The 26129-nt window shown below is 60.5% G+C and overlaps 1 protein-coding gene across 17 annotated transcripts; it reads left to right on the top strand.

The window, feature by feature from the left end:
• Positions 1-868: 868 nt before the first annotated feature.
• TSPOAP1 (TSPO associated protein 1) lies at positions 869-24191 on the top strand. 17 transcript variants are annotated; one of them, XM_027087187.1, is made up of 30 exons: positions 869-1042; positions 1632-1811; positions 2370-2555; positions 3799-3876; positions 3961-4044; positions 4294-4383; positions 4554-4676; positions 4931-5035; positions 6468-6518; positions 6833-6853; positions 7625-7826; positions 8423-8595; positions 9786-9901; positions 10176-10285; positions 13091-13921; positions 14091-14242; positions 14569-14946; positions 15032-15271; positions 15613-15792; positions 16377-17213; positions 17863-17962; positions 18049-18203; positions 18811-18979; positions 19355-19399; positions 19811-19843; positions 20037-20140; positions 20227-20298; positions 20512-20622; positions 21268-21329; positions 23060-23236. In XM_027087187.1, exons 1-29 carry the CDS (start codon positions 884-886, stop codon positions 21295-21297), a joined length of 5115 nt encoding a protein of 1704 aa, XP_026942988.1. In that variant the 5' UTR covers positions 869-883; the 3' UTR covers positions 21298-21329; positions 23060-23236. The 17 variants fall into 17 exon arrangements, with proteins under 17 accessions (XP_026942988.1, XP_026942987.1, XP_026942985.1 ...); XM_027087186.1 differs by having other exon boundaries at positions 19328-19399; XM_027087178.1 differs by lacking the exons at positions 869-1042; positions 1632-1811 and adding an exon at positions 2871-3007 and having other exon boundaries at positions 2106-2577; positions 4883-5035; positions 19328-19399; positions 23060-23174.
• Positions 24192-26129: the final 1938 nt, after the last annotated feature.

Genomic DNA, 26129 nt, shown 5'->3' with positions numbered 1-26129 from the left:
TCCTCTGCAAGTCTCTGTCCTTGGGGGCTGGAGGATACTGGGGGCGTGTGGAGGTGTGTGATGGAATCAGAGTCCAGAGGAAGCAGGTTCAGGGGAGGGGGCTCAGTGCTGGGCTGAGCCAGGGAGGACAAGTTTTGGGGTTGGTACGAGCAGTCTCCTGTAGAATATGGAGGGACCAGGACTTTGGGGGACTCAGGGGCCCTGAGGAGCCTGGAGGAGTGGGGATGGGAGCGCAAGCTGGCATTTCCCAAGAGGGGAAGATGGGCATGGATGGGAAGAATTGAGGACTAGCAGACAGGGTCCCAGGGTTGGGGGACGCTAGTGTCGGCAGGCAGGACTAAACAACCCCTTCTCCTGGGTCTCCTGTGCTCCCCCCGAAGGCCTGAACTGTGTGGGAGAACCTTCTCGTCTCCATGTCTCCTTGGACTGTGGAGGGGGAATGCTTCCCTGTGGAGGGCTCTGGTTTCCACAGGTAGGGTGGGTTCCTGAGTCGCTGTGCCCTGTCCTCTCCCATGCCAGGGCAAGCTGAAAACGGGCTTTGGGGACAGGCCCAATCTGGAGCTGCTGAGGGCCGTGGGGGAGCTGCAGCAGCGCTGTGCCATCCTGAAGGAGGAGAACCAGATGCTGGTGAGGCTTGGAAGCGAGTCCTGGGTCCTGGTTGGCGCCGGGGGGGAGGCAGACTCAGACACCCCGGGCCTCTGCCTCGGCGGCCTTCTCATCCCATGAGCGTCGCTCCAAGTGGGAGCTCCACGGAGCTGACATGACCCCAAGACCCGGAGAGGGTGAACCCCTACCTAGAGTTGCCAAGGACCCCACTGTGAGCCCAGGACTCTAGCCCAAGGCCCAGGCTGTTTAGGATTGGGTCTGGGGGGGTGCTCCCCACATGCCCCAATTCTGGCTGACCCCTCGTCAGAGGAAGAGCAGCTTCCCCGAGACGGAGGAGAAGGTGCGGAGACTGAAGCGGAAGAACGCAGAGCTGGCGGTCATTGCCAAGCGCCTGGAGGAGAGAGCCCGGAAGCTGCAGGAGACCAACCTGCGGGTGGTGAGGCTGGGAAGCCACTGGATGGAGGCTGGGCCACCAGGGAAGAGGGGCGCCAGGGCTGGGCCGGAGGGCGTGAGGCTTGGGAGTCACGGACTCTCAGCACCTCGGAAAGCAGGAACCCAGGGGCTGAGGTGTAGGAAGGGCAAATGCCAGCCAGGCTAGGAGGCTGAGGGTTTCTGGAGCTCCAGGAGGGAGGGAAGGGCTGGGCAGGGAGTTCCTGAGCAGGCAGGGAGCAGGATTCTGGATTACCACGTGCTGCTGCTGGCTGCAGCCTCCCGCTGAGCTCATCTCTGGGTGCAGATCTGCTGGGGGCAGGGATGAGAACCCATCACAGTGGCAGCCCTCAGTTCGCAACATCCTTTGGGCCCAAACTAGGATGTGCAGTTAACCCTTTCACTCCTGCTTGAGGATTGCAGGGACTGGGTCAAAGGGAGGCTGTTGGTCTCCTGAGGGTAGATCCAGACCCAGGCTAGAAGCAGGAGGCCACACTTCTAGGTTCTCATCCTAACCCCTCCTGTGAGAGGAGCTGAGGACTGGGGGACTGCCCCAGCCCGCAGATGACCGTTGGCCTTGCCCCTCCTCTGGCCAGGTGAGCGCTCCCATGCCCAGTCCAGGGGCCAGCTTGGAGTTGTGCCGGAAGGCCCTGGCCCGCCAGCGAGCCCGGGACCTCAGTGAGACAGCCAGTGCCCTGCTGGCCAAGGACAAGCAGATTGCTGCCTTGCAGCGGGAGTGCAGGGAGCTGCAGGCCAGGCTCACCCTGGCTGGCAAGGTGCGAGGAGGCCCTGGTCACCCCTTCCAGCTCAGCCCTACACAGGGCCGCCTGCTCGGCAGTGTGGGATGTGGACTGAGATGTTAATGAGATGCAAATAAAGCGAGAAGGTGGAGGCTGCTGGGGAGTAGGTTCCCCTGGCAACGGCCCAGGTGGCAGCGGGGAGAGAAGGAGCCTGAACCGAAGCGGGTGGAGCCATGAGTCCCAGACCTGGGAATTTCTGTGCTCCGGGCTTCAGGCTGCATGCCAGTGGGTCTGACTGTATGAGTCCACACATACCTCACACGGGTGTGAAGAGATGTTCTCAAGGCATTTAGCACAGTGCCGGGTACGCCGGGAGTGCCCAGCAAACGAGTTCCTGGGAATATTTGCACACGGGCTAGCGGAAGCATGTGGCTCTCTAAGCATGCATCTATGACCAGGCATGTATGCATGGGAGGATGTGTACCTTCCCCCGCCCCGGAGCCCCTCCAGTCAGGCGGAGGGCGGGCTCTGCTGGGCATGGCGTGGGGCGGGCAGGGGTTAGGCCCGACTCCCTTCCTTGTCCCGCGACTCCAGGAGGGCCCCCAGTGGCTCCACGTGCGGGACTTCGACCGGCTGCTGCGGGAGTCCCAGCGGGAGGTGCTGCGGCTGCAGCGGCAGATCGCCTTGCGCAACCAGAGGGAGCCGCCCCCGCCGCCTCGGCCCCCAGGCCTGGCCGCCCCGGCCAGAGCAGGGGCGCCCGCCCCCGGGGCCCCGGGAGAGGTGAGCGTCGGCGCATGGGCAGGTGTGTGGGTGTGCGGAGATGGGGGTGGGAGCGGCTCGGGGGATCTCCCCCTGCACCGCGCTCAAGGCCCCGACGACGCGGTGGTGGCGTGCGCACTGCAAGGGCTTGGGGGACTGTCCCCAGCTGGGAGCAGGGTCCTCTGCCCGGCCTCCCGGGGCTCGTACCTGCGCCGTGCCCGCCCCCGGGGGCTCGGGGTCCGCCCTCCGCAGGCCTGAGGCCCGCGGCCCGCCCCGCCGCCCCTGCCGTGCCGCCAGTGGTACGGCCCGGCTGCAAATCCCCGGTTGCCCTGGCAGCCACCCGGGGCCCAGCCCGCGCCGCCGCCTCCCGCCGCAGCCGCCGCAGCGCGGGGACGCCCCCTTCAGCGCCCGCCTGGTCCGTCAGGCCCGGCCCGGCTACTCGGGGGCGGCAGTGTGTCCGTCCCCAGCTCCAGGTACGGGCGACCCTCACTGGGCGCCGGGCTGAGGTGGCCCCTGGTCCGAGGGCTAGGGGCCCCGCTCCGGACCCCCAGGACTTAGAGGTCTGGCTCCTCTCCATCCTCTGTACTGGGCTGCACTTAGGTCCGCCTCCTTCCGGGAAGAGGGGAGGGAGAAGGGACCTCCTGACGACCAAGGCCTCAGGGCGTGGGATGCTTCTTGCTCAGATTTTGCCCCTCTGCCTGGCCCAGAGAGGGAGATGCATCGCCCGTCAAGACCTGTCCTCCGGAGTTTGCACGGATAACTGGGACGTGCAATAGGGTGGGCTTGGTGGAAGCCGCGAGGAGGGTCTGGCCAGGTCTGCAGGCTCTGGGCCAAGCCCAGATTCTGTGGATCCATAACCCTTAGCTCTGGGGACACCACATCCCTGGGGGCCCAGGCAGCCTCCTAGTTCTCTGCCAGTCGCTGAAGGACACCCGGGACAGTTATTGAGTGCAGAGAAGGGCCGGAAGCTAAAAAGGGAAAGCTTTGGCCTGGATAAGGGACCCATCTCCCAGGGCACGCATGGGGCTCAGGATCTCAAAGCACTGTGTCTGGAGGACACAGGGGTGCAGCCTCTGCTCTTCCACATCAGCTGGAGATGAGGGGATGTGGTGGGGGGCCAGACAGCACCCCTACTTCCCGGGCAGGGATCTCTTTGCTGACCGTGAGATGGGGCGGGAACCTCCCTCAGACAGGCGGGGCTGGGGGTAGGCTGCCCCGAGACCCTCTTCTCAGGTGCCAGCCCTCTGCCCCTGGCCATTTCCAGGCCACGCCCCAGGAGGATGTGGAAAACCCACCCGTGGTCCTAGGGGAGCCAGAGAAACAGCAGAGGGTGCAGCAGCTGGTAAGTCCCAGGTCGAGGGCTGGAGGAGACCCATTCTGGGTGGACCTGCCTTCCCACATGAGGAGCTCCATTCTGACCTCACAGGAATCAGAGCTCAGCAAGAAGCGGAAGAAATGCGAGAGCCTGGAGCAGGAAGCCCGGAAAAAGCAGAGGCGATGTGAGGAGCTGGTGAGCGCCCAGCCGGGAGGGCCTCCCGGGGGGCCAGCTCCGCCCTTCCCTCTGGCCAGCCAGGTGGTGGGCTCCCCTCAGCTCTGCTTCCTTCCCTCCTGCCCAGAGAATGTGCTTTTCCCCCCCATCTGCGGGGCTCCCCTTTCCTGGCTGATGCACGTTCCAGGTGGGGGAGAGCAGTGTCCTCTGTGTGGGGAGAGGAGGAAGGTGGGCGCTGGGACCCTCCCCAGAGGTCCTCTGGTCTCGCAGGAACTGCAGCTGAGGGAAGCCCAGAGTGAGAATGCCCGCCTCGTGGAGGAGAACTCTCGGCTCAGTGGGAGAGCCACGGAGAAGGAGCAGGTAGCAGCTCTGCCCAGGTCCTGCTAGGCCCCTGGCCTCCAGGCAAAGGGCTGGCTCCTCCACCCACCGCCCCGGACTGGGCTAGAGTAGGAAGCATACTCTTACCCCTGGTGAGGATGCTGGGGGTTGAGGCTCACACCCTGCACTCCCTGGCGCTGCCCGCTCTCCAGGTGGAATGGGAGAACGTGGAGCTGAGGGGCCAGCTCCTGGGAGTGACGCAGGAGAGGGACTCGGCCCTTCTCAAGAGCCGGGGCCTGCAGAGCAAGCTGGAGAGCCTGGAGCAGGTGCTGAAGGTGAGGGGCCTGTGCGGGGGTGGGGGGTGGGGCATCGGTCCCTGGCACAGGGAGAAAGTGGGACCGTGGCACTCTGTGGGGCACTGGGGAGTAGACCGAGTCCTGGTGCCGCTGGCCCTTCCCTTCTCTAGCCTCAGTTTCCTTTTCGACAGAGAGTATCTGGAACACACGGTGTCTGAGGCACCCTCGTCTTGCATCTTCTGTAGGAACAGCAGAGCAGGGCTTGGGCCCTGACGCGGGCTCTTGTGTTTCAGCACATGCGGGAGGTGGCCCAGCGGAGGCAGCAGCTGGAGGTGGAGCATGAGCAGGCGCGGCTTTGCCTGCAGGAGAAGCAGGAGGAGGTCCGGAGGCTGCAGCAGGTGGGCGCAGGGCTGGGGGGGTCGGAGTGGGGGAAGGCTGGTAGGTTGCCGGACCCCCAGCTTTACCGTCACTCATCCAGTGGGTATTTACTGAGAACCCATTGTGTGCCAGGCACTGTGCCGGGCGCTGGAGGGACCGGGAGGGGGCAAAGGTCAGGTCCCTGACCGATCAGCGAGTAAACAGATCCAGGAGTGAGATGACCCTGGTCATGGACAAGCGCGGTGGGGGAAGTGACCAGGGTGATGTGACACAGAGTGGCTGGGATGGGGGGAGCGGCCTCTTTAGAGAGCTCTGCAGGGAAGGCCTCTAATACGTCAGGGGCCGGAAGGGGCCAGCTGATGAGCACTCCAGGGAAGGGGACTAGAAGTGCCAAAGCCCTGAGGCAGGAAGGAGCTCGGGGGTGCAGACCAGTGCGGCTAGAACGTAGTAGAATGGACAGAACAGCCGGAGCGGGCAAGAGCCAGATCACATCAGGCCTCAGAGGTCACGGGAAGGGTTTGGATATTCTGCTCTCTGAGTAGTTAGAAGCTGCTGAAAGGTCCTGAGCAGGGGAGTGGCATGCCCTGATTCATCATTTTAGAAGATCGCGCTGGCAGCACTGTGGAGGATGGACGGGGGAGTGGGCACGGAAGCAGGGCAGTCAGGTGTCGGGTGGCTGCAGGGGTCCAGGCGGGAGATGATGGCTGTGTGGATTAGGGTGTAGGCAACACAGATGGAAAGAAGTGGAGAGATTTGAAATATTATTTGGGCATAGAACTGACAGGGCTCACCATGGGATTCCAGTTGAGTGCCCGTCCTTTCACCCATTTGCTGACGAAATGGAGGGTGAGGCTTTTCCCTCTCCAGGAGTGAGGGACGGAGGGCCTCAGATTTGAGAGGCAGGGAGTCCTGAGCTCTGTTTCGGCCAACTCTGGGTTGTGTGGTAAACACTCAAGTGGAGATGTCCGTAGACAGCCGGGTTTATGAGTCTCGAGTCCTGGGGACGTGGGTCTTGGAGACAGGCTTTGGAGTGTTCAGTGTGTCTAGTCGGGTGCCTAGAGGGGACCCTTTGGGAGAGAGTAAAAGCAGGCCCGGCACTGTGCCCTGCGGCGACCGAACACGGGAGGGGTGGAAGATGAGCCGGCAGGAGAGGCTGAGGAAGAGCTTCAAGAGAGACAGGAGGGAAACCCTGAGGCAGGAGGTCCTGGGAAGAGAGAAGCAGTCTGAGGCCCCTCTCGACCCTGTTGCCTTCCGACTCCATTCCGGGTGGGAGTCAGAGGGAGGAACCCTCAGCCCCTTCCCAGCCTGCTTCCCTCTCCCTCCCTCATCCTCTCGCCTCCTCCCCTTTCTTCTCTCCCTTCACCCTCCCTACCCTCCTCCCTTCCATCACACTCTATCCCACCCCCATTCCTTATCCTTCTCCTCTATCGTTTTGCCTCCTCCCACCTGTAGGCCCAGGCAGAAGCCCAGAGGGAACACGAAGGGGCCGTGCAGCTGCTGGAGGTGGGTCCCTGGGGGTGGCCATTAGCTCTGCCCGCTTTGGGGAGGCTGGAGAGGTTCAGAGAGCGCTGGAATGGGTGGCGTGAGTGTGTGGGGAGTGGGCTTCCAGGAAGGGCCGCTAAGTGCTCTGGGGCCTGGGGGGATCCCCTCCGCCTTTGGCCCTGCAATATCCTTCCATTCAGCAATTGCTTGGTCAGTCTAGGGAGCTGACTGGGTGGGGTCCGCTCGGGTCCCTCTTTCCTTCCTTCCCTCTCTGGGCAATGAACTACAGGGTAAGGGTTCTAACCTTTCCTCTGTGCTTTCCTCTCCTGCCACAGTCTACCCTGGATTCCATGCAGGTACGTCCTCCTGATTCCCCACCTCCCTGCGGGGGGCCTCCCCAACACCTCTCCAGGCTGGCCGAACTGCGTTTCCTCTCTTAGGTCTAAGTGGTTCCAACCCTCATGTCCAACGACGGGGGTGCGACTGGTAGCAGACCTGAGACTCCGTAGGTGGGCTGGGATTCTCACAGGACATGTGGGCCACCCCCTCGTCCCAGATCTGCCATTGTGCTTGGCAGACACAGGCCCTGCCCTCCTCTAAAACCTAGCCGCTGAGACCTTGAGGAAGTTCCTTGCCAGTGTAACCCATGATCTCCTTGACGGGGACTCTCCTGGTCCCTGAGAAAAATTCCTGGGAATTGGCTCATTCCTGTCACAAAGATGCCCCTGGCTCCCGTGTGGGATCTCTCCGGGGACTCCTCTGAGGGCAGGGATTTGGGTCACTGACTGTGGCAGGGTGACAAGCCACGGAGCTGAGAAAGCTGCTGAAGTGATACTGTGGTGGTGATGGGGGTAGGGCGACCCCTTTTGGCCTAGAAAGCGGCCGCAAGCGGGAAGTGCCGCCGCCTGGGGCACGAGGCCTCGCTGCAAGAGGCGGGGCTGGGAGTGAGGCTGGCCCACAGCTCCCGGTCTTACCCTCAGCCGCGCACTATTCGGGGCAGTGGGGCAGCCGGGCTGAGGGCTGGTGCCCAGGCCTAGGGGCTGGGCAGATGTGGTGTGAAGCCTAGTGTGGGGCTGTGTGGAGACGGCACAGCTGGGGTCTGCCAGCTTCGGTGGGTCTTGGCCCAGGTCCGGGTTCGAGAGCTGGAGGAGCAGTGCCGCAGCCAGACTGAGCGCTTCAGCCTCCTGGCGCAGGAGCTCCAGGCCTTCCGCCTGCACCCGGGCCCCTTGGATCTGCTCACCTCCGCCCTGGGCTACAGTACCCTTGGGGACCGCCCGCCACCCCCCTGCTGCTCCACCCCCCAGCCCTGCCGGGGGTCTGGCTCCAAAGGTAAGGTAGACCCCCGTGACATTAGCCTGGAATCCCCAGGTCTGGGGTTTTTTGTATAGAGCAGAACTCAGCGTCAGAGAAGGCTAGCAACTCACCCAACATCACACAGCAAGTTAGAGCCAGGTCTGGCTTGAACCAGGCTCCAATGGGATAAAACAAGCCCGCGGGGAGCCTCTTGGCCTGCTGCTCCTCCTGCTTCAACAAGATCTCTGTGGCCATGCCTGGGAGGTGGGCAATAGCAGGCAGTAGGAGGCGGTATGGGCTGGTGAGGAGCCAGCTGGGCTTCAGTCGGATCTCGTGGTCCCAGCTCCACTCACTTAACGGTCCATGACGCTGCTGACGCTCTGTGGGCCGTGTGTTCTGAGCTGTAAGACAGGAGCACCCAGTGCATCTCACCAAGCTGCTCTGAGGAGCCTATGAGATAATACACGTAAATCACCTCCACCTCCACTTAGCAAGTCCCCCCCACCCAGTATTTCCCTTCTTGTAAGGAAGCTTGGCCGTGGAGGGCCTGAGCCCTAGATCCAAGAGGACCCTTGGTCCCTGGTCACTCCTTAGGCCACAGACCCCAAGGCTACATGTCATCTTTTCTTTAGACCTTGACCTCCCGCCAGGCTCCCCAGGGCGCTGCACCCCAAAGTCTTCCGAGCCTGCCCCTGCCACCCTTGCTGGCGGCCCCCGAAGGACGGCCAAGAAGGCAGAGTCTCTGTCCAACTCCTCTCGCTCCGAGTCCATCCACAACAGCCCCAAGTCATGCCCTACGCCCGAGGTCAGTGCTGGGGCGGGGCCTGGGGTCTGGCTCTGCCGTGGGGAAAGGGGGTGGGGAGTTGGGTGGCCGCTGGCCCGTGTGGGGTCCCAAGTGGAGCCAGGACCCGGGAGGCAGGGGTCCGTGGATTCCTCCTGGCGGGCGGGGAGCTCAGGTGGGGCCCATCCCACCCTCCTGCAAGCCCTCCCTTGGGGCCGCCCAGCCCCACCCTTCTGGGGCCCAGAGAGGCCCTAGAGTCCTGGGCTGGATGGAGGCAGACACGTCGGCGCCAGGATCCACCCAATGAGGCTGGTCCTGCGTGTCTGCGGCAGAAGCAGGCGGTCCTTCGTGCAGGAGCGCAGGTTCCGGGATTCAGGTCCCAGCTTTGTCTTAGGCAAGTCGCTGCCTCTTTCTGGGCTTCGGTTTCCTTGTCTGGATTTGGAACTAATAACCCTGCCTCGTGAGGCTGCTGTGAGGATTATGTGAAAAAATACAAGGGTGGTACCTCCCTCAGTGCCGGGCACACCGTGGACGCTTAACGTGTGGCAGCTGTACCACTACCACATTCTTTGGTATCAGTCACAACCCCTCTGATCACCTCATCCCTCTCTCTACCTTCCAAACCCCAGAAGGTGTGTGGGCCGGGAGGGCGGTCAGGAGCAGCCCTGCAGCCCCGGGTGGTTTCAGGGGCTAGAACCCGGCCGCGGCCTCTACTGCCCCCTTGTGGGATGGAGCGGTGGTGCTGGCTTTGGGTGCCCCGGTTTCCGCTCCCAGTACCCTCGTCACGGGGCCTTCTCAGCCCCTTCTGCCTCCTGGCCTCCAGCTCTTCACCATCGGAGTGCTTGGCGGCGTTTTTACCTTAAGGAGACAGACTGTCGTGGGACACCCTCCCCAGCCCCTCCCCCACCGGTGTGGCTGGCCCCCTCTCCGATGGGGAAAGTGATCTTATTTACTGGGCTGGTGCAGAAAAGAGGCCAGGGCTCAGGGAGGGATCCGGTTTACCTCCCCCGCCCTCGTCCCTTGAGCCAGGGCATCTGGGCTCCGCCAGGCCCTGCCAGCTCAGGTGCTGAGTTAGAAAACATCGGGGCCCATCGCTGCTGGCCTTGCCCAGCATCTGCTCAGTTTCTCTTCTCAAAACGGTGGGTCCTCCTCTGCCTGCTGTGCCTTTGGCCCCTGGCTCCTGGAGGGGACTGGCCCTTTCTGCGTGTCCGCAGGTGGACACAGCCAGCGAGGTGGAGGAGCTGGAGGCAGACAGCGTCTCCCTGCCGCCAGCAGCCCCGGAGGGCAGCCGGGGAGGAGCCAGGATCCAGGTCTTCCTCGCTCGCTACAGGTGGGCCCTCACCCCTGCTCCCCATTTCCCCAGCACTTGGGCTGTAAGGGGGGGGCGGTGAAGAGCGAGGCCTCTGGAGACAGCGGGAGTGGGGCAGGGACCCCAGCGGGACATGTCCTCTTAGCCTCGTTGGGCACAGTGGGTGCTCCACGTGGTTAAAGGGGGACAACCAAGTCTCCGTAGAGGCCGAGTGCACTGGGGGAGAGGACACAGGACACGGAGACAGAACGTCAGTCGCTGTCCTCCGCCTCCTCCTCTGCACCTGCTCCAACAGCTACAACCCCTTCGAGGGCCCCAATGAGAACCCAGAGGCAGAGCTTCCGCTTACCGCTGGCGAGTACATCTACATCTATGGCAACATGGACGAGGATGGCTTCTTTGAAGGTAGGAAGGTAGTGGGGTCATTCTGTCCATTCGCCTGCTTTTAAGCTCCTCTTCCTGAAGACCTCCACCCATCTGTATCCTCTCAGTCCACTGTAACTTCTCAGGCTCAGCTGAAAGGCCTCCAGAGACCCGGCAGCTCGCGGGGAAAGGGAAAGGAAAGGGAAAGGGAAAGGAAGGGTCGTGGGAGCAGCTGGTCTGACTCCGGACCTGCCCAGAGCAAGACAGGGCCTACAACGGTCCAGGTGGCGGACAGAATGCCACAGGGAATTTCGGCTAAGTTCATTCTTGTGCTGGCAGACAGGGCATGGCAGTGCTTAGCACTAGTGACCTCGAGGTCAGGCATGGGGCATAGATCTGATGCTGTGCCCCAATCAGTGTGGGGAGGAAGAATCAGGGTCCAGAGCCCAGGAAAGTGTGCTAACAAGCGGTTAGCAGTTGTCAGGGCCCAGGCAGGGCGTGAGCTTCAGGGCAGTTCTACAGTGCCCGTGGGATGGGGCAACCGCGGCGGATGCCCCATTACTGAGACTGGGCAACAGGGCGGGGCCTGCAGAAGAAATGGCCTGGGAGACTCTGCACGGTGGCCCTGGCCAGGCACCAGGCTGCATCCTTCTGCAGTAGGGAGGATGGCACTGTACGGAGACTGGGATGCGGGCTGCACAGGGCAGGGTGAGAGCTGCAGCCGTGTGTGGGGATTTAGGAAAGCAGTTAGGTCTGGGCCTGTAACACGCGAAGCTTTCAGAGCCTGCCAGCCTCTCCTCCTTGGGCCCCACGCCTGCTGTTTGAGTAGGTGCTGGGAATGATGGTACACAGCTAAATTCTCTTTAAGGATGGATAATGGAGAGCGGGATTAAATAGCTCCCGGGAAAACGCTTTTTTTTAATTAAAAAAAAAATAAAAACACCAACACCGTTGTTTGGAGGGGGGCAGCTAAAACATAAATATTAACTAATTACTAGAATTTGAACTATGCAGTTTGGGATAGATTGAAAGGCCTGTAGACAACTGGGTGTAGGATGCCCTATTCCTCCTCATACTTCGGCTAAGTGACTGCTTCATCTGTGTCTGGTCCCACCTGGGCTGCTCTCAGTGGCTCAAGCTTCAGGAGCACAAGACTGACTCTGGCCCAGGCTCCAGCACCAGCCTTTCAGGGCTGTGGATCTGCTTAGTTGGTTCCTACCGTTAACCTCACGCCCCATAGTGTTAGTGCTTATATTAATTTTCTAGGGCTTCTGTAACAAATTTCCACCAACAACAGAAATGTGTTCTCTCACAGTTCTGGAGGCCAGAAGCGTGAAATCAAGTTGTTGGCAGGGCCCCTCTCCCCCCTGGAGGCTCTAGGGGAGAGTCTGTTCCTTGTCTCTTTCAGTTTCTGGTGGGTCCAGGTGCTCCTTGCTTGTGGCCACATCGCTCCAGTCTCTGCATCTGTGGTCACATTTCCTCCTCTTCTCTCAGTGTCTCTCCCTATGTGCCTCTTATAAGGACGCTTGTTATTGGATTTAGGACCCACCCAGATAGTCCGGGATGATCTCATCTCAAGCTCCTTAACTTAATTGCATTTGCAAAGACACTTTTCCCAAATATGGTCATATTCATAGGATCCAGGGTTTAGGATGTGGACATATTTTGGGGAGACCACCTTTCAACCCAGTACAGTGCTCACGTTATCTAATTTATTGAAAGTCCCTTTTGTTTCTTCTTCAAGTTTCTTACTTTTTGTTTTTCCCTCCTAGCATAAGTAGAGAGAGAGGGTGTTGGGGAACTTACGCGCCTTCCTGCAGCTCAGGCCTGCCTACACCCCCCAAACCCTGGCCCTCGCTCCTCCTTTCTCCCAGTAAGGCACACCAGCCACCAGCTCATCTGTTCCCCAGGAATCTTTCTCCTTTTCCCAAATTAGCTGTGACGTGACAGACTGGGTGTCCAATTTCTTGTTTTTCTGATGTCCCACAAACAAAAAACAAATGCTTTATAATACTCTATTGCCAAGTGTTCAGGGCAACTGGCACAGGGTAACAGAGCCTACCGTCCATCGCTGTCTGAACTGACTGCCAGTCATACTCCTGCACCCAGGTCTGCTGTGGGTCTCAACCCCTTCTAGAACCCACAGGGGATTCTTTTCTCTGGCAGGTATGTCTTTTGTGTCTAAAAGTTCCTTCCCTTACTCTGACCAGATGGGCGTCCCTCTCCCTTTGAGGATGTCTGTTTCCCACACAGGGAAGTTGAGGGGCACCCCCTCCCTCACTCCTCAGGCCTGTGTAAAACGACAGTTTTCAAACATATGGAAAAATTAAATAGTACAGTGAATACCTGTGTACCCACCACCTAGATTCAACTTGGTAACATTTTGCCATAATTACCTTTTCTGTATGTAGGTTAAAAAGATGATTGAAAAGCAAGCTGTAGACAGATGGCACTTTACCCAGACACATTTCAACACGCATCTCCTTCTAAGGACATCCTTCTGCATCCTTGCAGCGTCACCTGGGAGCTCGTTTGAAATGCAGAATCTCAGCCCCACCCAGACCCAGCTGAGTTAGAGTCTGTATTTTAACGTGATTCATACGCACGTTAAAATGTAAGATGTCTGTCCTATATAACTACAATACTGTTATCACACCACTGAGAATTACCAGTCACTCCCTAACCCAGATCTTGACTGCTCCTGTCTTTTAAAAAGCGGTGACAGGTAAATGTTGCTCTGAATCAGATGCTTAAGACCAGCCACTAACCATTGCTAAAATGCATTTATTGGACTGCTTTTTCTCTACCTCCTCTCTGTCTTCCCCTCCCCTGCCCTCCCGCCACCAGGGGAGCTCATGGATGGCCGAAGGGGCCTGGTCCCTTCCAATTTTGTAGAGCGTGTGTCCGACGACGATCTCCTGACCTCCCTGCCTCCAGAGCTGGCTGATCTGTCCCACAGTTCAGGCCCTGAACTCAGTTTCCTGAGTGGCGGCGCGGGCGGCAGCAGTAGTGGAGGCCAGAGCAGCGGGGGACGCAGCCAGCCCAGAACAGAGGAAGAGGCTGCAGGGGACGAGCTCAGGCTGAGCCCCTCGCCCGAGGGCCTGGGCGAGCCCCCTGCCGCGCCTCACCCCCGCTGTCTGGCTGTCCTCAAGCAGCTGGCCCACAGCGTGGTGCTGGCCTGGGAGCCGCCTCCTGAACGCGTGGAGCTGCGTGGCTACCACGTCTGTGTGAATGGGGAGCTGCGGCAGGCCCTGGGGCCCGGGGCGCCCCCCACGGCCGTGCTTGAGAATCTGGACCTGCAGACTGGGCCCCTCCGCGTCTCTGTTCAGGCCCTGACCAGCTGGGGCGGCTCTGACCCTCTGCGCTGTTGCTTGGTGCTAGGGGCCGGGGCCGGGGTGGCACCTAGCCAGCTGCGGGTCCATCGACTGACAGCCACGTCCGCTGAAATCACCTGGGCGCCCGGCAATAGCAACTTGGCCCATGCCATCTACCTCAATGGGGAAGAGTGCCTCTCTGCCTGCCCTAGCACCTACTGGGCCACCTTCTGCCACCTGCGGCCTGGTACACTCTATCAGGCCCGAGTGGAGGCTCAGCTCCCACCTCGAGGGTCCTGGGAACCGGGCTTGGAGAGGCCAGAGCAACGGGCTGCCACCCTGCAGTTCACCACACTCCCAGCAGGTAGGTGGGCTTGGGCACCTGGTGTCTTTAACACCTGGGAGGTCAGGCCACGGATGGGTCCGAAGGGGAGACTGTTGCTACTTGCGTTTTTAGAGAAATGGCAAAGCGGGCTGTTACGTCTGGCAGTGAGTGTGCCGCATTACTGGGTCTTGTGCCCCCCTCCCCCTAGGCCCACCTGATGCCCCCCTGGATGTGCAGGTTGAGCCAGGCCCCTCCCCTGGAATCTTGCTCATCAGCTGGCTCCCGGTAACAATCGATGCTGCCGGTACCTCCAACGGCGTCCGCGTCACAGGCTACGCCATTTATGCCGATGGGCAGAAGGTATGGCCTGGGGACTGCCCACCTGTACCCTGGGATCGAGATGTGGGTCTCTCCTCGCCACGCTCAGAGGCCTAGTCTCCCCAGCCTGGCACAGGGGCTGCCTGGCCCTGGCATTTGGGCACTAAGTAGCAGATTGGTTAAGAGCGTGGGCTCTGGTAGCAGGTGACTGGGATTCCACCACTGAAACCACGTGGCCGGGAGGCTTAGATGAGACGTGGCACACCAAAGGCGCCGTGCCTGGCATGATGCTAGTCGCGGTGGTGGTCGTGGAGTCCTCACACCTGGCCACCTCAGCCTCCCTTTCCTGTGCTCCTTCCGCCCTGCAGATCATGGAGGTGGCCTCCCCCACGGCAGGCAGCGTGCTGGTGGAGTTGTCGCAATTGCAGCTGCTGCAGGCGTGCCGCGCAGTGGCCGTGCGCACCATGTCGCCCCACGGCGAGTCGGCCGACTCCATCCCGGCTCCCGTCGCCCCCGCCCTGGCTGAGGCCTCCTCACCAGCCAGGGTCTCCTGCCCCTCCCCACGACTGGGCTCGGAGGCCAGACTGCCCCTTGCTCCAGCCTCCCCGGGGCCTGGAGACCCCAGCTCTCCCCTCCAGTGCCCCAACCCCCGTGGAGCTCGAGAGCCCCCCGGGGGCTCCCCAGCAAGCTGTCCCGGAGAGACACCAAAAGGATCCTCAGAGGAGCCCCCGGTGCCTGGCTCTCAGGTACGCTGCTGGGGAGAAGGGGAGCAGGTAGAGCCTGGGAGAAGGGTCTGGCGCTTGGGCCCTTCCTCAGTGCCTGCCATTCCAGGAGGAGGCTGGGGCAGCCGAGCTGGGGGCCCCAGGAGACAGGAAGGCCAGTGAGCCAACCTCGGGAGAGCGAGTTCCTGGCCCTGCAGCTTCCTCCCTGGCCGAGGAGAAGGCTGAGTGGACTGTGGGAGAGGCCCGCCCGGCCCCTGGCTCCACCCAGGGAGCGCTGGCCCAGAGGCTGCCCTGTGCTGAGGCCTGCCGTGCAGGAGACACAGGGCCTGGGCTGAGGCCCAGGGCTGAGGTACGGGGTTGGGGACACTGGGCCACCTCAAGGAATCGAGGCCCCCCTCCCTGCCCTCTGCCAGCCCAGAGCCGGCTGTCCTCTCTGCTTGTTCTCTGCACTGCTCTGGCCCTGGTCTGTGCTGTATGTCTGGCCAGCTCTTTGTCACTTTGTCTTCCAGGTTTCTTTCCATTTTGGCTGCCATCCTTCTTCTTCCCCACCCCCTGCTCTGCGTACCCCCCGTTTGGGGCATGCCCCTGTCTCCCTCTGCCAAGGGACCCCTTTCATTCTGGCTGGGGCTGACCCTGCCAAAGCGCCCTCCCTCACCTCCCTGTTCTCCTCCTTTGGCTGGCCTCTTGCAGAGAGAGGACACGGCCGAGCTTGGGGTCCGTCTGGGGAGCGCCCTTGTGGACCATGGCCGCAACTCAGATCTGTCAGACATCCAAGAGGAGGAGGAGGCCGAGGCAGAGGAGCTGGGTGTCAGAACTTGCTCCTCCCCGACGCAGGGTGCTGGCAACAGCCTCAGGGACAATGGGGCCCAGGTAACGGGGTGAGGAGGGACTGGTGGGCCCTAGACCTCGGGTTCTGGGGGCCTCTGCCCCACGTGTCAGCAGCGGCTCCAATGCCACCGAGTGCCAGCAACATTCTAGGTGTGTGGCCTGAGCCCTGTCCTGAGCAGCAGATAGGAAGCGGCTCAGGCTTGGCTTCTGCCCTCCTGGAAAGAAAGGGGAGAACGAGGCACTCTTTTCTGTAACTTCTCCCCACTAAACCCACCAGACGCAAGCGCCCTGGCCATCTGAGAGCTCGTGCTGGGAGCTTCCAAGGAGGGGACGGGAGGCCTCCCTGCTGTGACAGGCATGGCCTGTTCCCTGACGCTTCTCCCCTCGGGATCCCAGCATCTGGGCAGCCCATTCTTGGGTGTGCTCCTTAATTCTTCCTCTGGCTCTGCCCCGGACATGCTCTGTGATTTGGGGCCGGCCTCTCTCTCTGGTCTTTCCTCTTGGAGGAAGCTGAGAGAGGGCTATGGGTTACCTGAAACCCCTGCCCTCATCTGAGGGCAAAGGTCACAACTCTGTCCTTTTCCCACGGACCTCTCTCCCCTGCCGCCCTCCCCCCCTCCCCCCAGCCCCAGCCCGACCCCTTCTGTGAGACTGACAGCGACGAGGAGATCTTGGAGCAGATCCTGGAGCTGCCTCTCCAGCAGTTCTGCAGCAAGAAGCTCTTTAGCATCCCTGAGGAGGAGGAAGAAGAGGATGAAGAGGACGAGAAGAGGCGGGGGGCAGGCTCTTCTTCCCGGGACCCTGACCCGCCTGAGCCTGCATTCCTGGGGCTGGGCTGTGACAGCGGTCGGCCCCGAGGACCTGGCCTATGTCCTTTGTCTCCCGAGCCCTCCAGGGCTGGGGACCGCCTGGAGGACCTGCCTGGACTCGTTGGTGGAAGCAGCTGGAGAAAAGGAAGTGGCTCTCCCGAGAAGCCCCCCAGCCGCAGGCGGTCCCCAGATCCCCGTGAACACTGCAGCCGACTTCTCAGCAACGGCGGGTCCCAGGCCTCTGGACGACCGGGCCCCGCCCGGGAGAGGGGCGGCCCCCCCGTGGGCGAGGGCACCAGAGCTGGACCGGAGGCTGGTGGGAGAGGGCGGCCGGCCCCTTCGAGGAGGTGTCCCCGTGGCCCAGCCCCGGAATCGGGCCTGGCCAGCTGCCTCTCCCCCAAGTGCTTGGAAATCAGCATCGAATATGATTCTGAGGATGAGCAAGAGACGGGCGGCGGGGGCGTCAGCGGCACCAGCTCCTGCTACCTCGGAGACGGGGAGGCGTGGGGTGCAGCACCCACGGGAAGGCCCAGGGGGCCTCCGAAGGCCAATTCAGGCCCCAACCCCTACCCACGCCTCCCGGCCTGGGAGAAAGGGGAGCCAGAGCGGAGAGGCCGCAGTGCCGCTGGCAGAGCCAAGGAGTCACCCTCCCGGGTCCGTGCCCTCCCCCCTCCCTGGGCAGCCCCCTGCCTGCTGCCGCCTGGTGGCCCTGCCTGCTGCCCACCGGCCGCTCCCATTCCACGCTGCCGTCTCCATCAGCAGAGGTGGGGCTGGGCCTCCGGGCTCCCTCACCTGCCTCTTCCCACCCGCATTCCACTGCTTTGCTGCTTCTGCCGGTCGGAACTGGGATGCACAATGTTCTGTGGCCATAAGTCGCCAATTGCCGCCCGCCGGCCCCCTGCCTTTGGGCCGGGGGGCCCTTTCCTCTGCTTAGCTAGTTACATCTTCAGGACACTGACTGTGATGTCCGGCATCACCCAACCCTGACACCGAGAAGAGGCACTCCTCTCCCACGCTCCTCGGCCAACTCTCAGATCTAACCTTAGTCCCTCAACTGCACTCATCTACTAAGGTGGCCGGAGCTGGGCCTCCCCTCCTGCCCTTCCTCCCCACGTGGGGGTGTCTGATGCCTCCAGTGAGGTTGGGCCACGGCTCCAGGAGAGGAACGTGTGTCCCTGCTCTGCTGTGCCGCTTTCGCTGACGGGGCAGAGCTGGGGGAGCGCTTGCGGGGTCCCGCCCCTGCTGAGGTGCCCGCCAGAGGGGCGGTGTGTCACTTCTGCCGTCTGTTGCCCTCTCTTTGCAGGCAACAGAGACTGGGGAGCCCAGAGGGCAGGATGGCTCTGGGCGGAGGGGCCCCCAGCGGAGAGGGGGCCGGGCCCCCAGGCCAGGCTCCGCGGAGCTGGGTGAGCACCTGTGGGGGGCTGGGCCAGGCTGAGGGGGCTTTCCTGCCCCCCTGGCCAGAGCTTATTGCCACCGCTCTCCCCAACAGCCCCTCTGAGGAGCCCTCCAGAAGAAGCACTGGCTTACCAGGACCTACCTGTCAGGGTCTTTGTGGCTCTGTTTGACTATGACCCCGTGTCGATGTCTCCCAACCCTGATGCCGGGGAAGAGGAGCTCCCCTTCCAGGAGGGCCAGATCCTGAAGGTGACTGACTCACCGTCTGGTCCTCCTTCCTCCCTCCTTTCCTGCGCTGGGGGTACGATAGCCACGCGTGGGTGAAAACACAGCTTCTAGAGCCAGGTGATGTGGGGTTGGGTCCTGATTCTGCCACATCTAGCTGTGAAACGTTGAGGAGATTAGCTAACTCCTCTGGGCCTCATTGGTGAAATGGGGATAATGTTAAGTGTCCACCTCACAGGGTTGTTTGAGGATGAGATGATTCAGTACCCATAGAGCCCTGACACTGCCTGGCGCATAACACGATGTGATAACTGCTGCCGTTAGCATCGTAACTTTTATTGTGCCTCCAAGTGTTTATTGAAGGCTTTCGGCTGTCGCTCTGAGGTCAGGGGGATCTAGTCTGGGCTGGACTGGGGGGATGCATGGGCAGATAGTGGGTGATGACCACACGGAAAGGGCTATTTTCTGTCATCCCTCTGATCCGGTTCTTGGCTATCTCCCCCATCTCCTGTTCCACAAAAGGTAGCACACTCCTCTGCAGTCCCAAGTGTGGCGCTGTGAGCTCGGGGCCTCGGGTGCAGGGAGCAAGCTGAACTGGCCTCCTGACACAACGGGTCTTCTTCGCGTCCAGGTGTTTGGGGACAAGGATGCCGATGGCTTCTATCGGGGTGAAGGCGGGGGCCGGATGGGCTACATCCCGTGCAACATGGTGTCCGAGGTGACTGCGGACAGTCCTGCAGGGAGAGAGCAGCTGCTCCAGCGGGGCTATTTGTCCCCAGATGTTCTCGTTGAGGGTTCAGGTATGACCTGCTCCTGTCCCCCACCCACTTCCTGCCACCATGGTGCCAACTCCAACACCGCCCCCGCCCAGAGCAGTTCGTGTGTCTGGAGTGGCCGAGGTGCCTGCTTGGTCCAGGGTCTGGCAGAGCCACTGTCCCCCTCAGAGACTTGCCGCCTGGAGTGGGGGTTCACTGCCGAGGGGACGGGCCCTGTATTTTGGATCCGGGAGGTGGGGGATGAGAGAGGAATGCGCGTAGACGCTCTGGTGCAGGAGCCCTAGTACAGCCCCGAGAGAAGATTGAAATCACTGCCCATCTCCCTCCCTCGCCTCGGCTTCTCTCTGACGTCTGCTTGCCTTTCTGGACCAGGGAACGGTCCCTTTGTCTACTCCACAGCTCGCACAGCTGGGCCTCCCCCCAAGCCCCGCCGCTCCAAGAAAGGTGGGTGAGACCCCCTTCTCCCTCGGGGGCCTGTGAGGACGGGAGGGTGGGGACACTGCGTGGCTCCCTGGGGAGACGCGTGGGAGGTCTTGAGCAGGTTCAGGGAATCGAGCCAGACCTTCATCCCCAGCCACTGCTCCAGGGGGCAGCTTCATTCTAATGGAGATGGGGAGTGGTTTGCTGGGACCTCTGTTCCAGAAAGCACCCGACTATAAACTCTCTGCCAGCTGGGGCGAGTCCCTTACCCTTTCTGGGCCTTAGTTCGCTATGAAAACCGAAGGGCCGGGCCGATGTGCTCTCCGGGCGTCCTTCTCCTGCATCCCTTGTGTGAGGCTGCACCCTCCCCCCCCCCCCCGCCCCCAAAGAAGAGGGATGCGAGGGGCGGGGCTCACAGTCATATTCTCTCCGCAGCTGAGTCCGAAGGCCCTGCCCAGCCCTGTGCAGGTGAGGGGCCGTCCCTGTGCAGTGGAGACTGGGGAGACAGACGGGGTGGGGCAGCCCCTCCGACCTCTCCCCAGGGGCTACAACTAGCAGGCAGGTGGTGAATAGGGGTCAGCAGGCCTCCAGTGCCAAGGATGGTAGGGGGGTGGGGGAGGGTCTAGAGAGAGTCCTGAGTCTTCTCCCCCTCCCCCTCCAGGCGCCTCCCAGCCGGTCTCCTCTACTGGCCTGAAAGCTCCCCGCTCCATGGTGGCTGCATTTGACTACAACCCCCGGGAGAGTTCCCCCAACATGGATGTGGAGGTGAGGACCCTCAGATAGAGCCCGGCCAAGCTGGGTGGTGGCAGGGCCTCCCCGGGCTTGACACGTGCCTCTTGGTCTCTCCACAGGCAGAGCTGCCCTTCCGGGCAGGGGACGTCATCACTGTGTTTGGGGGCATGGACGATGATGGTTTCTACTATGTGAGAACATGGGGGTGGGGGGATGTGCCCAAGAGGGCTCTCCCAGAGCCAGGGAGGGGGATGAGCAAGGGTTCCTGATGGAAGCCCGGAGGAGTGGACCAGGTAGCCTCCCATGATAGTGACATTGACCCCAGCCCGTCCCCCGGGGGCTTCAGGGTCAAGGGGTTGGGGGTGAGGCCTCTCCTGGTCTTAGTCTCAGCATCTCCTCCCCAGGGGGAACTGAATGGACAGCGGGGCCTGGTTCCATCCAACTTCTTGGAGGGCCCTGGGCCTGAGGCAGGCGGCTCAGACAGGGAGCCCGGGACACCCCAGGCCGAGGGGCAGGTCAGTGAGGACCTGGGTTCCTGGCTCAGCAGTTGGGTCTCTATGCTGCTGGTGTGGTTGGAGGGGGGCAGGGGTGGGCAGGATGGCGTCGTGCGAGGAGTGCAGCCGGGCAGTGGTCCAGGTGCGCACTGCGCCCAGGGCGGGGCTGCGAGCTACCGCCAGAGGGAGCCCAGCCGGGGTGGCTCCCTCCCAGTGCGTGGCCCTCTGTGCAGTGGGGTGAGGCCGAGACCTTGATCCCCCCCTGTCCACACCCTCGGCCAGTGCAGGTGAGGGGCCCTATGGAAAAGGACCTTCAAGCCTCCCACACCTCTAGCTGTCACAGCGCCTGGTACAGGGACCCTCCCCACCCCACTGCTGCGTCTCTCTGTCTCCCAGGTGCCTCTTAAAGCCAGATGCCCAGCAAGGCCCAGCTTCCTGGGTGGGTGGAGTACAATTAAGCTCCAGGTTCATGGGGCAGGGAGAGGGTGAGGAGGCCAGGCGCCAACCAGAAAGCCCTGGGTCTCCACGTGCAATCGTTCCAAAGGCAGGGGCTATGCAGAGCAGCACCTGCTGCTAAGGCCTGGTGACCTGGGCGACCTGGTGACCGGGTGGAGAGCGTATGGTCTGGCCGTAACCCATCTCCTCTCTTTGTTCCCTGTTCTTCAGAGAACGAGGAGGAGAAGAGTCCAGTGCTAGATGGAGATAGATATATGTAGAGAAAGCGACATGTAAGTGGGGACTGACCCCCTATGTCCATGTCACCCTACTCCTCGTGTCACCATAATCAGAAGGCGCTCCTTTGTCTCAGACACCGGAGCTGAGCTGGCTTTTCCACCTTCTTCCAGGGAACAGGGGACGGAGCTCTTGCCGTGAGCCAGATTTGGGCCTAGGATCAGCCCCTCCCCTTGCCTTCCTCTGGGCAATGCCAGCTGCCACGGGAATACGTGTCACCCTAGGATATAATGTCCCATATTAGCTGAGTCCTCATATTCTATAGCACGTGTGGCTTATAGAATAGTACGTGACATTCATATGGCTCATCAGTATATTATGATACTATAAGACTATGGTATTATAATATTGTGATTATTATTGGTGACAGAGGGATGACACTAACGCCGCCAGTAATAACAGTCTCCCCCACCACGGTCTCCCCTGTATCGTGACCTATTAGGGAATCAGATGCATGATTTTATGTCCAACTCTCCATTTTCTCCGCTGGGGGGCATAAAAGGGGAGGCTTAAACAGTTGGAGTCCGTAGGTAACCCCAGACCATTCATCTCTGGGGCTCAGAGACTCCCTCCATTTGTTTCCCCAGCAACCCCTCCCTCCTGGGAGCCCTGGGAGGGGGTGGGAAGGGCCTACTCCCCTCCGCCCCACCCCGGCCAGCCATCAGCCCTGGCTAGTTGGCAAGACACTCTTCGACCTCTGGGTGCTAGCAGAGCTCTTTTTGGGCGGCCCTGCCACATCACCAGGGTCTTAGGTGAGGGCAGGCTCCAGCCTGGGCACCCAGCACCTGCCAGCAGACTGCCAGGTGCTGGTGGAAGCGGGGATTTGAGGAAGGGAGTGGGGGGCAGGGGATGGAGAGCACACAGGCTGACAGGAGCGGACGGGGCTGTACCAGGCACAGGAGGTCGCAGAGTGGATGTGGGAATTTGGCGGGTAGCGGGGAGGCCTGCGCGTGGCTCTCTTGCTTGCCCAGCCGCTGTTCTTAGGCCACTAACAGCACAGTCTGGGTGGGCCTGTGGCAGAGGGAGCCACTCACGGTGGCAAACGGAGCAAGGAGGAGATTCTGCAAGGGAGACGTGCTAAGGGAGGGGCAGCAGCCTCCAGAGCTGTGGTGGGCGCAGAATGCCCCCCGACCGTGAGTCCCCTCTGGCCCTGGGCTCCCTGCAGCCCTCTCAGGGGCCCTTCAAGGAAGAGGCTCCGTCTCCTCCCCATGGGGTGGGCACTCCTCCACTCCCTGAAGGCCCTGGGACACCGCGTCTGCTGGCCTGTGCGGGCCTGCTCCTTCCGTCTGTGCGCTGGTGCGGGAACCATCGTTCCTGGAGTGTATGGCCCCCTCCAGCGTCCCTGTCCCCGCTCTACCTTCGGTTGGGAGGGGATGACGTGGGGTATTTGGAGCACCCAAGCCGAGGGTCAGGTCCAAGGACTCTTGAGCCCAGCATCCTACAGAGAAACCCAGAGAAGGGGAGGGGCTTGCCCAGGTCCAAGTGAACAGAGCAGAAATGAGACTCCACGTCCGTCCCTTCCGACTCCCAGCTCAGTGCTCCCTCAGCGTCATCGCGCCCGTTTGCCTCTCCGTGCTCTGTGGGGGGCAGTAGCCAGGTGGTGGGTTTTGGTTCACGACCGTGGTTCCGTGACCTGGGGTCTGCAGGCCCCTGAGGTTGCGGCAGAACGGAGGTGGGTGGGTTGGCCGTCAGGCCCTGACGTTGCCCCTTTTCTCTCCCATTCTAGCCCTGGGCCAGCTCAACCCAAGGGCCCCCAGCGCCACCCGGCTGGCCCTGTGCTCCCGGCCCTGGCCGCTTCTCCGGGATTGAATGGGGGGCACCACAGGGCCCGAGCAAGAAGGTGTGGGGTCTCCTCTCCAAGGGGAAGCAGCTCCTCAGGAAACTGGGCTCTGGGAAGAAGGAGTGATGCTGCGGCCCGTCCTGCAGGCCCGAGGCCCCGGCGCACTGTCCCGGCTGCTTGGGGAAGGCCCTGGACTCTCGTTCTCCCGAGCCAGTGCCCTGGCACTCGGATGGGAATTCTACTCGGTGAAGGTCAGAGCTAGATGAGCCCTTGCGGATGCGTCCTCTGGGTGGGCATCTTCCTCCGACAGGACGGTGGCCTGAGCCGTAGCTGAGCACCTGGGTCACAGAGCCAGGCCTGGATGTGGACTCGTGACTCCTGCTTCTCCCACCCCCGCCTGGTGTCCAGCATGCCATGCGAGTCCCTTCTTGGCCTCCACACGCCTGGCCCCGGGGACCCTGCTCCCTCCGACGGCGCTGGCCAACCTCGTCAAGTCTTCCCTCCCTGAAGGAGAGTTTGCACTGGATTCTGCCCAGCCCCCCACCCCCGGGCGGGCAGGGGGGTGGAGCCGTGTATATATGTACATACCCAGTGCCTCAGCCCAGCTTCCTCCGTCTCCCTTCCACTGCACAGGCCCGGGAAGGACCCTGGTCGTAGCACTGCCCTCTTGCCAGCCGCCCTCCTGGCCTGAGCCCCGGGCCAGCGGGCAGAAAGCAGGAGCTGGGTTTGCCTTATTTTGCTCATCAGATTCAACTTCTCTTTTGCATCGTTTTCCTCTGGCCCCTGTTGGAGTGGGGGGCCTGGGGAAGAGGACAGATTTATGCAGCTATTTTCATACATTCCCTGTTCAGATTGGGATGGGGGGCTCTCCCCCCTTACCCTAGCCACCTCCCTCCCCCTCCCCCTCCAGCTGGGTGAGCGTCTCTGCATGTTTCCTTTGCTGTGGTGGGAGATTGATTGTTGGACTGAATGCCCCCCCCACCCCCCGACCACCACCTTGGTCTCCAGGGGTGTGGAATGGTGGGGGCATTTATTTAAAGAGACATTTTATTATAATAAAGTCTATTTTCACAAATCCCATGCTGGGCTCTACCTGGGATGAAGGACTCCTGAGGGGCGGGTCATGGTGGCCTTCGGACTCCACTTTAGAGCCCAGAAGTTAACATCTGACGGTGACTGGGGTAAAACTAATGCACAGCAAGAAGACCAAGCGGCTCTGGAATTCTCTTCCTAGGAAGGTTTGGCAGCTTCCTGAGTTCCTGGTTGCAGGGCCAGGTGTTCAGAGTTGGGTCAGGGTCCTGGAGGAAGAAAGTGACCTGGGAAGAGGGTGGGGAGATAGGAAGAGAGAAGGCACCTGTTTCAAGGTGGTGGACTGAACTGATTACATACTGCAATCTTGATTCTCCCAGACCAAATTCATAGGAATAATAGAGGTAAAAAAAACCCAGCCAAACATGCAAATAAACAACATACGTAGTTCCATTTGAAGAAGGGGGACACCCAATAGACTAGAAACAGCAGGATTTCAGAAAGGACCGAAAACAGGTGGGAGATCACACTCAGAGACCTCAAAGCAGGGCACCTGTGGGAGAATTCTGCACAGAGCTCCATGCCTAGAGGCGGCAGAAACAGCAGAAGGACCACAGGGGCCGAGACAGTGTGATTAGTTGGGGTTCTATGTGGGGAACCGCCAGGCCGATGGTTGCACATTCTCCTTTTCTCCATGGACCAAGGGGCAAAGGTGAGGATGGCTGCCCTTAGATGAGGACAGTGGGAGTGGCAGCTTGGATCAGAGCATGTGGGATCTTCCCGGGCCAGGGCTCGAACCCATGTCCCCTGCGCTGGCAGGCGGATTCTAAACCACTGCGCCATCAGGGAAGTCCCAGAAACACAACTTTTTTGTATTTTGGCCTTGTATGCTGCAACCTTACTAAACTCACTTATTAGTTCTAGTAGCTTTTTAATGGATTCCTTAGAATTCTCTACGTATGTGATCATATTGTATAGAACAAAGACAGTTTTACTTCTTCCTTTCAAATTTTGATGCCTTTAATTTCTTTTTCTTGCCTCACTGCACCGATAGAACTTCCAGTACAATGCTTAATAGAAATAATAGAAAAGGACACACTTGCTTTGTTCCTGGTCTTAGGGAGAAATCGTTCGGTCTTTCACTCTTATGATGTCAGTGATAGGGCTTTTTTTGTAGATGCCCTTTGCTGTGTTTAAGGAAGTTCTCTTCTATCCCTCGTTTGCAGAGAGATTTTTTTTTGTTGTTTTAAAGAGAATCAGCATTAAATCAAAACTACACAGAAGTATCAAAAAGTTTGCAAATAATAAATGCTGCAGAGGGTGTGGAGAAAAGGGAACCTTCCTACACTGTTGGTGGGAATGTAAATTGGTGCAGCTACTATGGAGAACAGTATGGAGGTTCCTTAAAAAACGAAAACAGAACTACCATATGACCCAGCAATCCCACTCCTGGGCATACATCCAGAGAAAACCATAATTCAAAAAGATACATGCACCCCAATGTTCATAGCAGCACTATTTACAGTAGCCAAGACATGGAAGCAACCTAAATGTCCGTCGACAGATGAATGAAGATGTGGTATACATACACAATGGAATATTAGTCATAAAAAAGAATGAAATAATGCCATTTGCAGCAACATGGATAGACCTAGAGATTATTATACTAAGCCTGAAGTAAGTCAGACAAAGACAAATATCATATGGTATCACTTACATGCCGAATCTAAAATCTGATACAAATGGCTTTATTTGCAAAACAGAAATAGACTCACAGACGTAGAAAACAAACTTACGGGGACTTCCCTGGTGGCTCAGTGGTTAAGAATCCGCCTGCCAATGCAGGGGACACGGGTTCGAGCCCTGGTCTGGGAAGATCCCACATGCCGTGGAGCAACGAAGCCCACGTGCCACAACTACTGAGCCTGCGCTCTAGAGCCCACGAGCTACAACTACTGAAGCCCGCATGCCTAGAGCCTGCGCTCCG

The sequence above is a fragment of the Aethalodelphis obliquidens genome, unplaced genomic scaffold, assembly GCF_003676395.1.
Source record: "Aethalodelphis obliquidens isolate GAN/ISIS:26980383/991018 unplaced genomic scaffold, ASM367639v1 scaffold58, whole genome shotgun sequence".
Taxonomy (NCBI): domain Eukaryota; kingdom Metazoa; phylum Chordata; class Mammalia; order Artiodactyla; family Delphinidae; genus Aethalodelphis; species Aethalodelphis obliquidens.
The sequence above is the reverse complement of the archived record's forward strand: the minus strand, read 5'-3'. Positions and strand labels throughout refer to the sequence as shown.

Excerpts from the sequence above, each read along its gene's own strand:
- TSPOAP1 (XM_027087170.1), top strand. The coding sequence starts at position 2,202 with ATGTGGCTCTCTAAGCATGCATCTATGACCAGGCATGTATGCATGGGA. Across the intron at positions 7,827-8,422 it reads CCGGGGGTCTGGCTCCAAAG|ACCTTGACCTCCCGCCAGGC; the intron begins GTAAGGTAGACC and ends TCTTTTCTTTAG. Across the intron at positions 13,922-14,090 it reads GTTCACCACACTCCCAGCAG|GCCCACCTGATGCCCCCCTG; the intron begins GTAGGTGGGCTT and ends CCCTCCCCCTAG.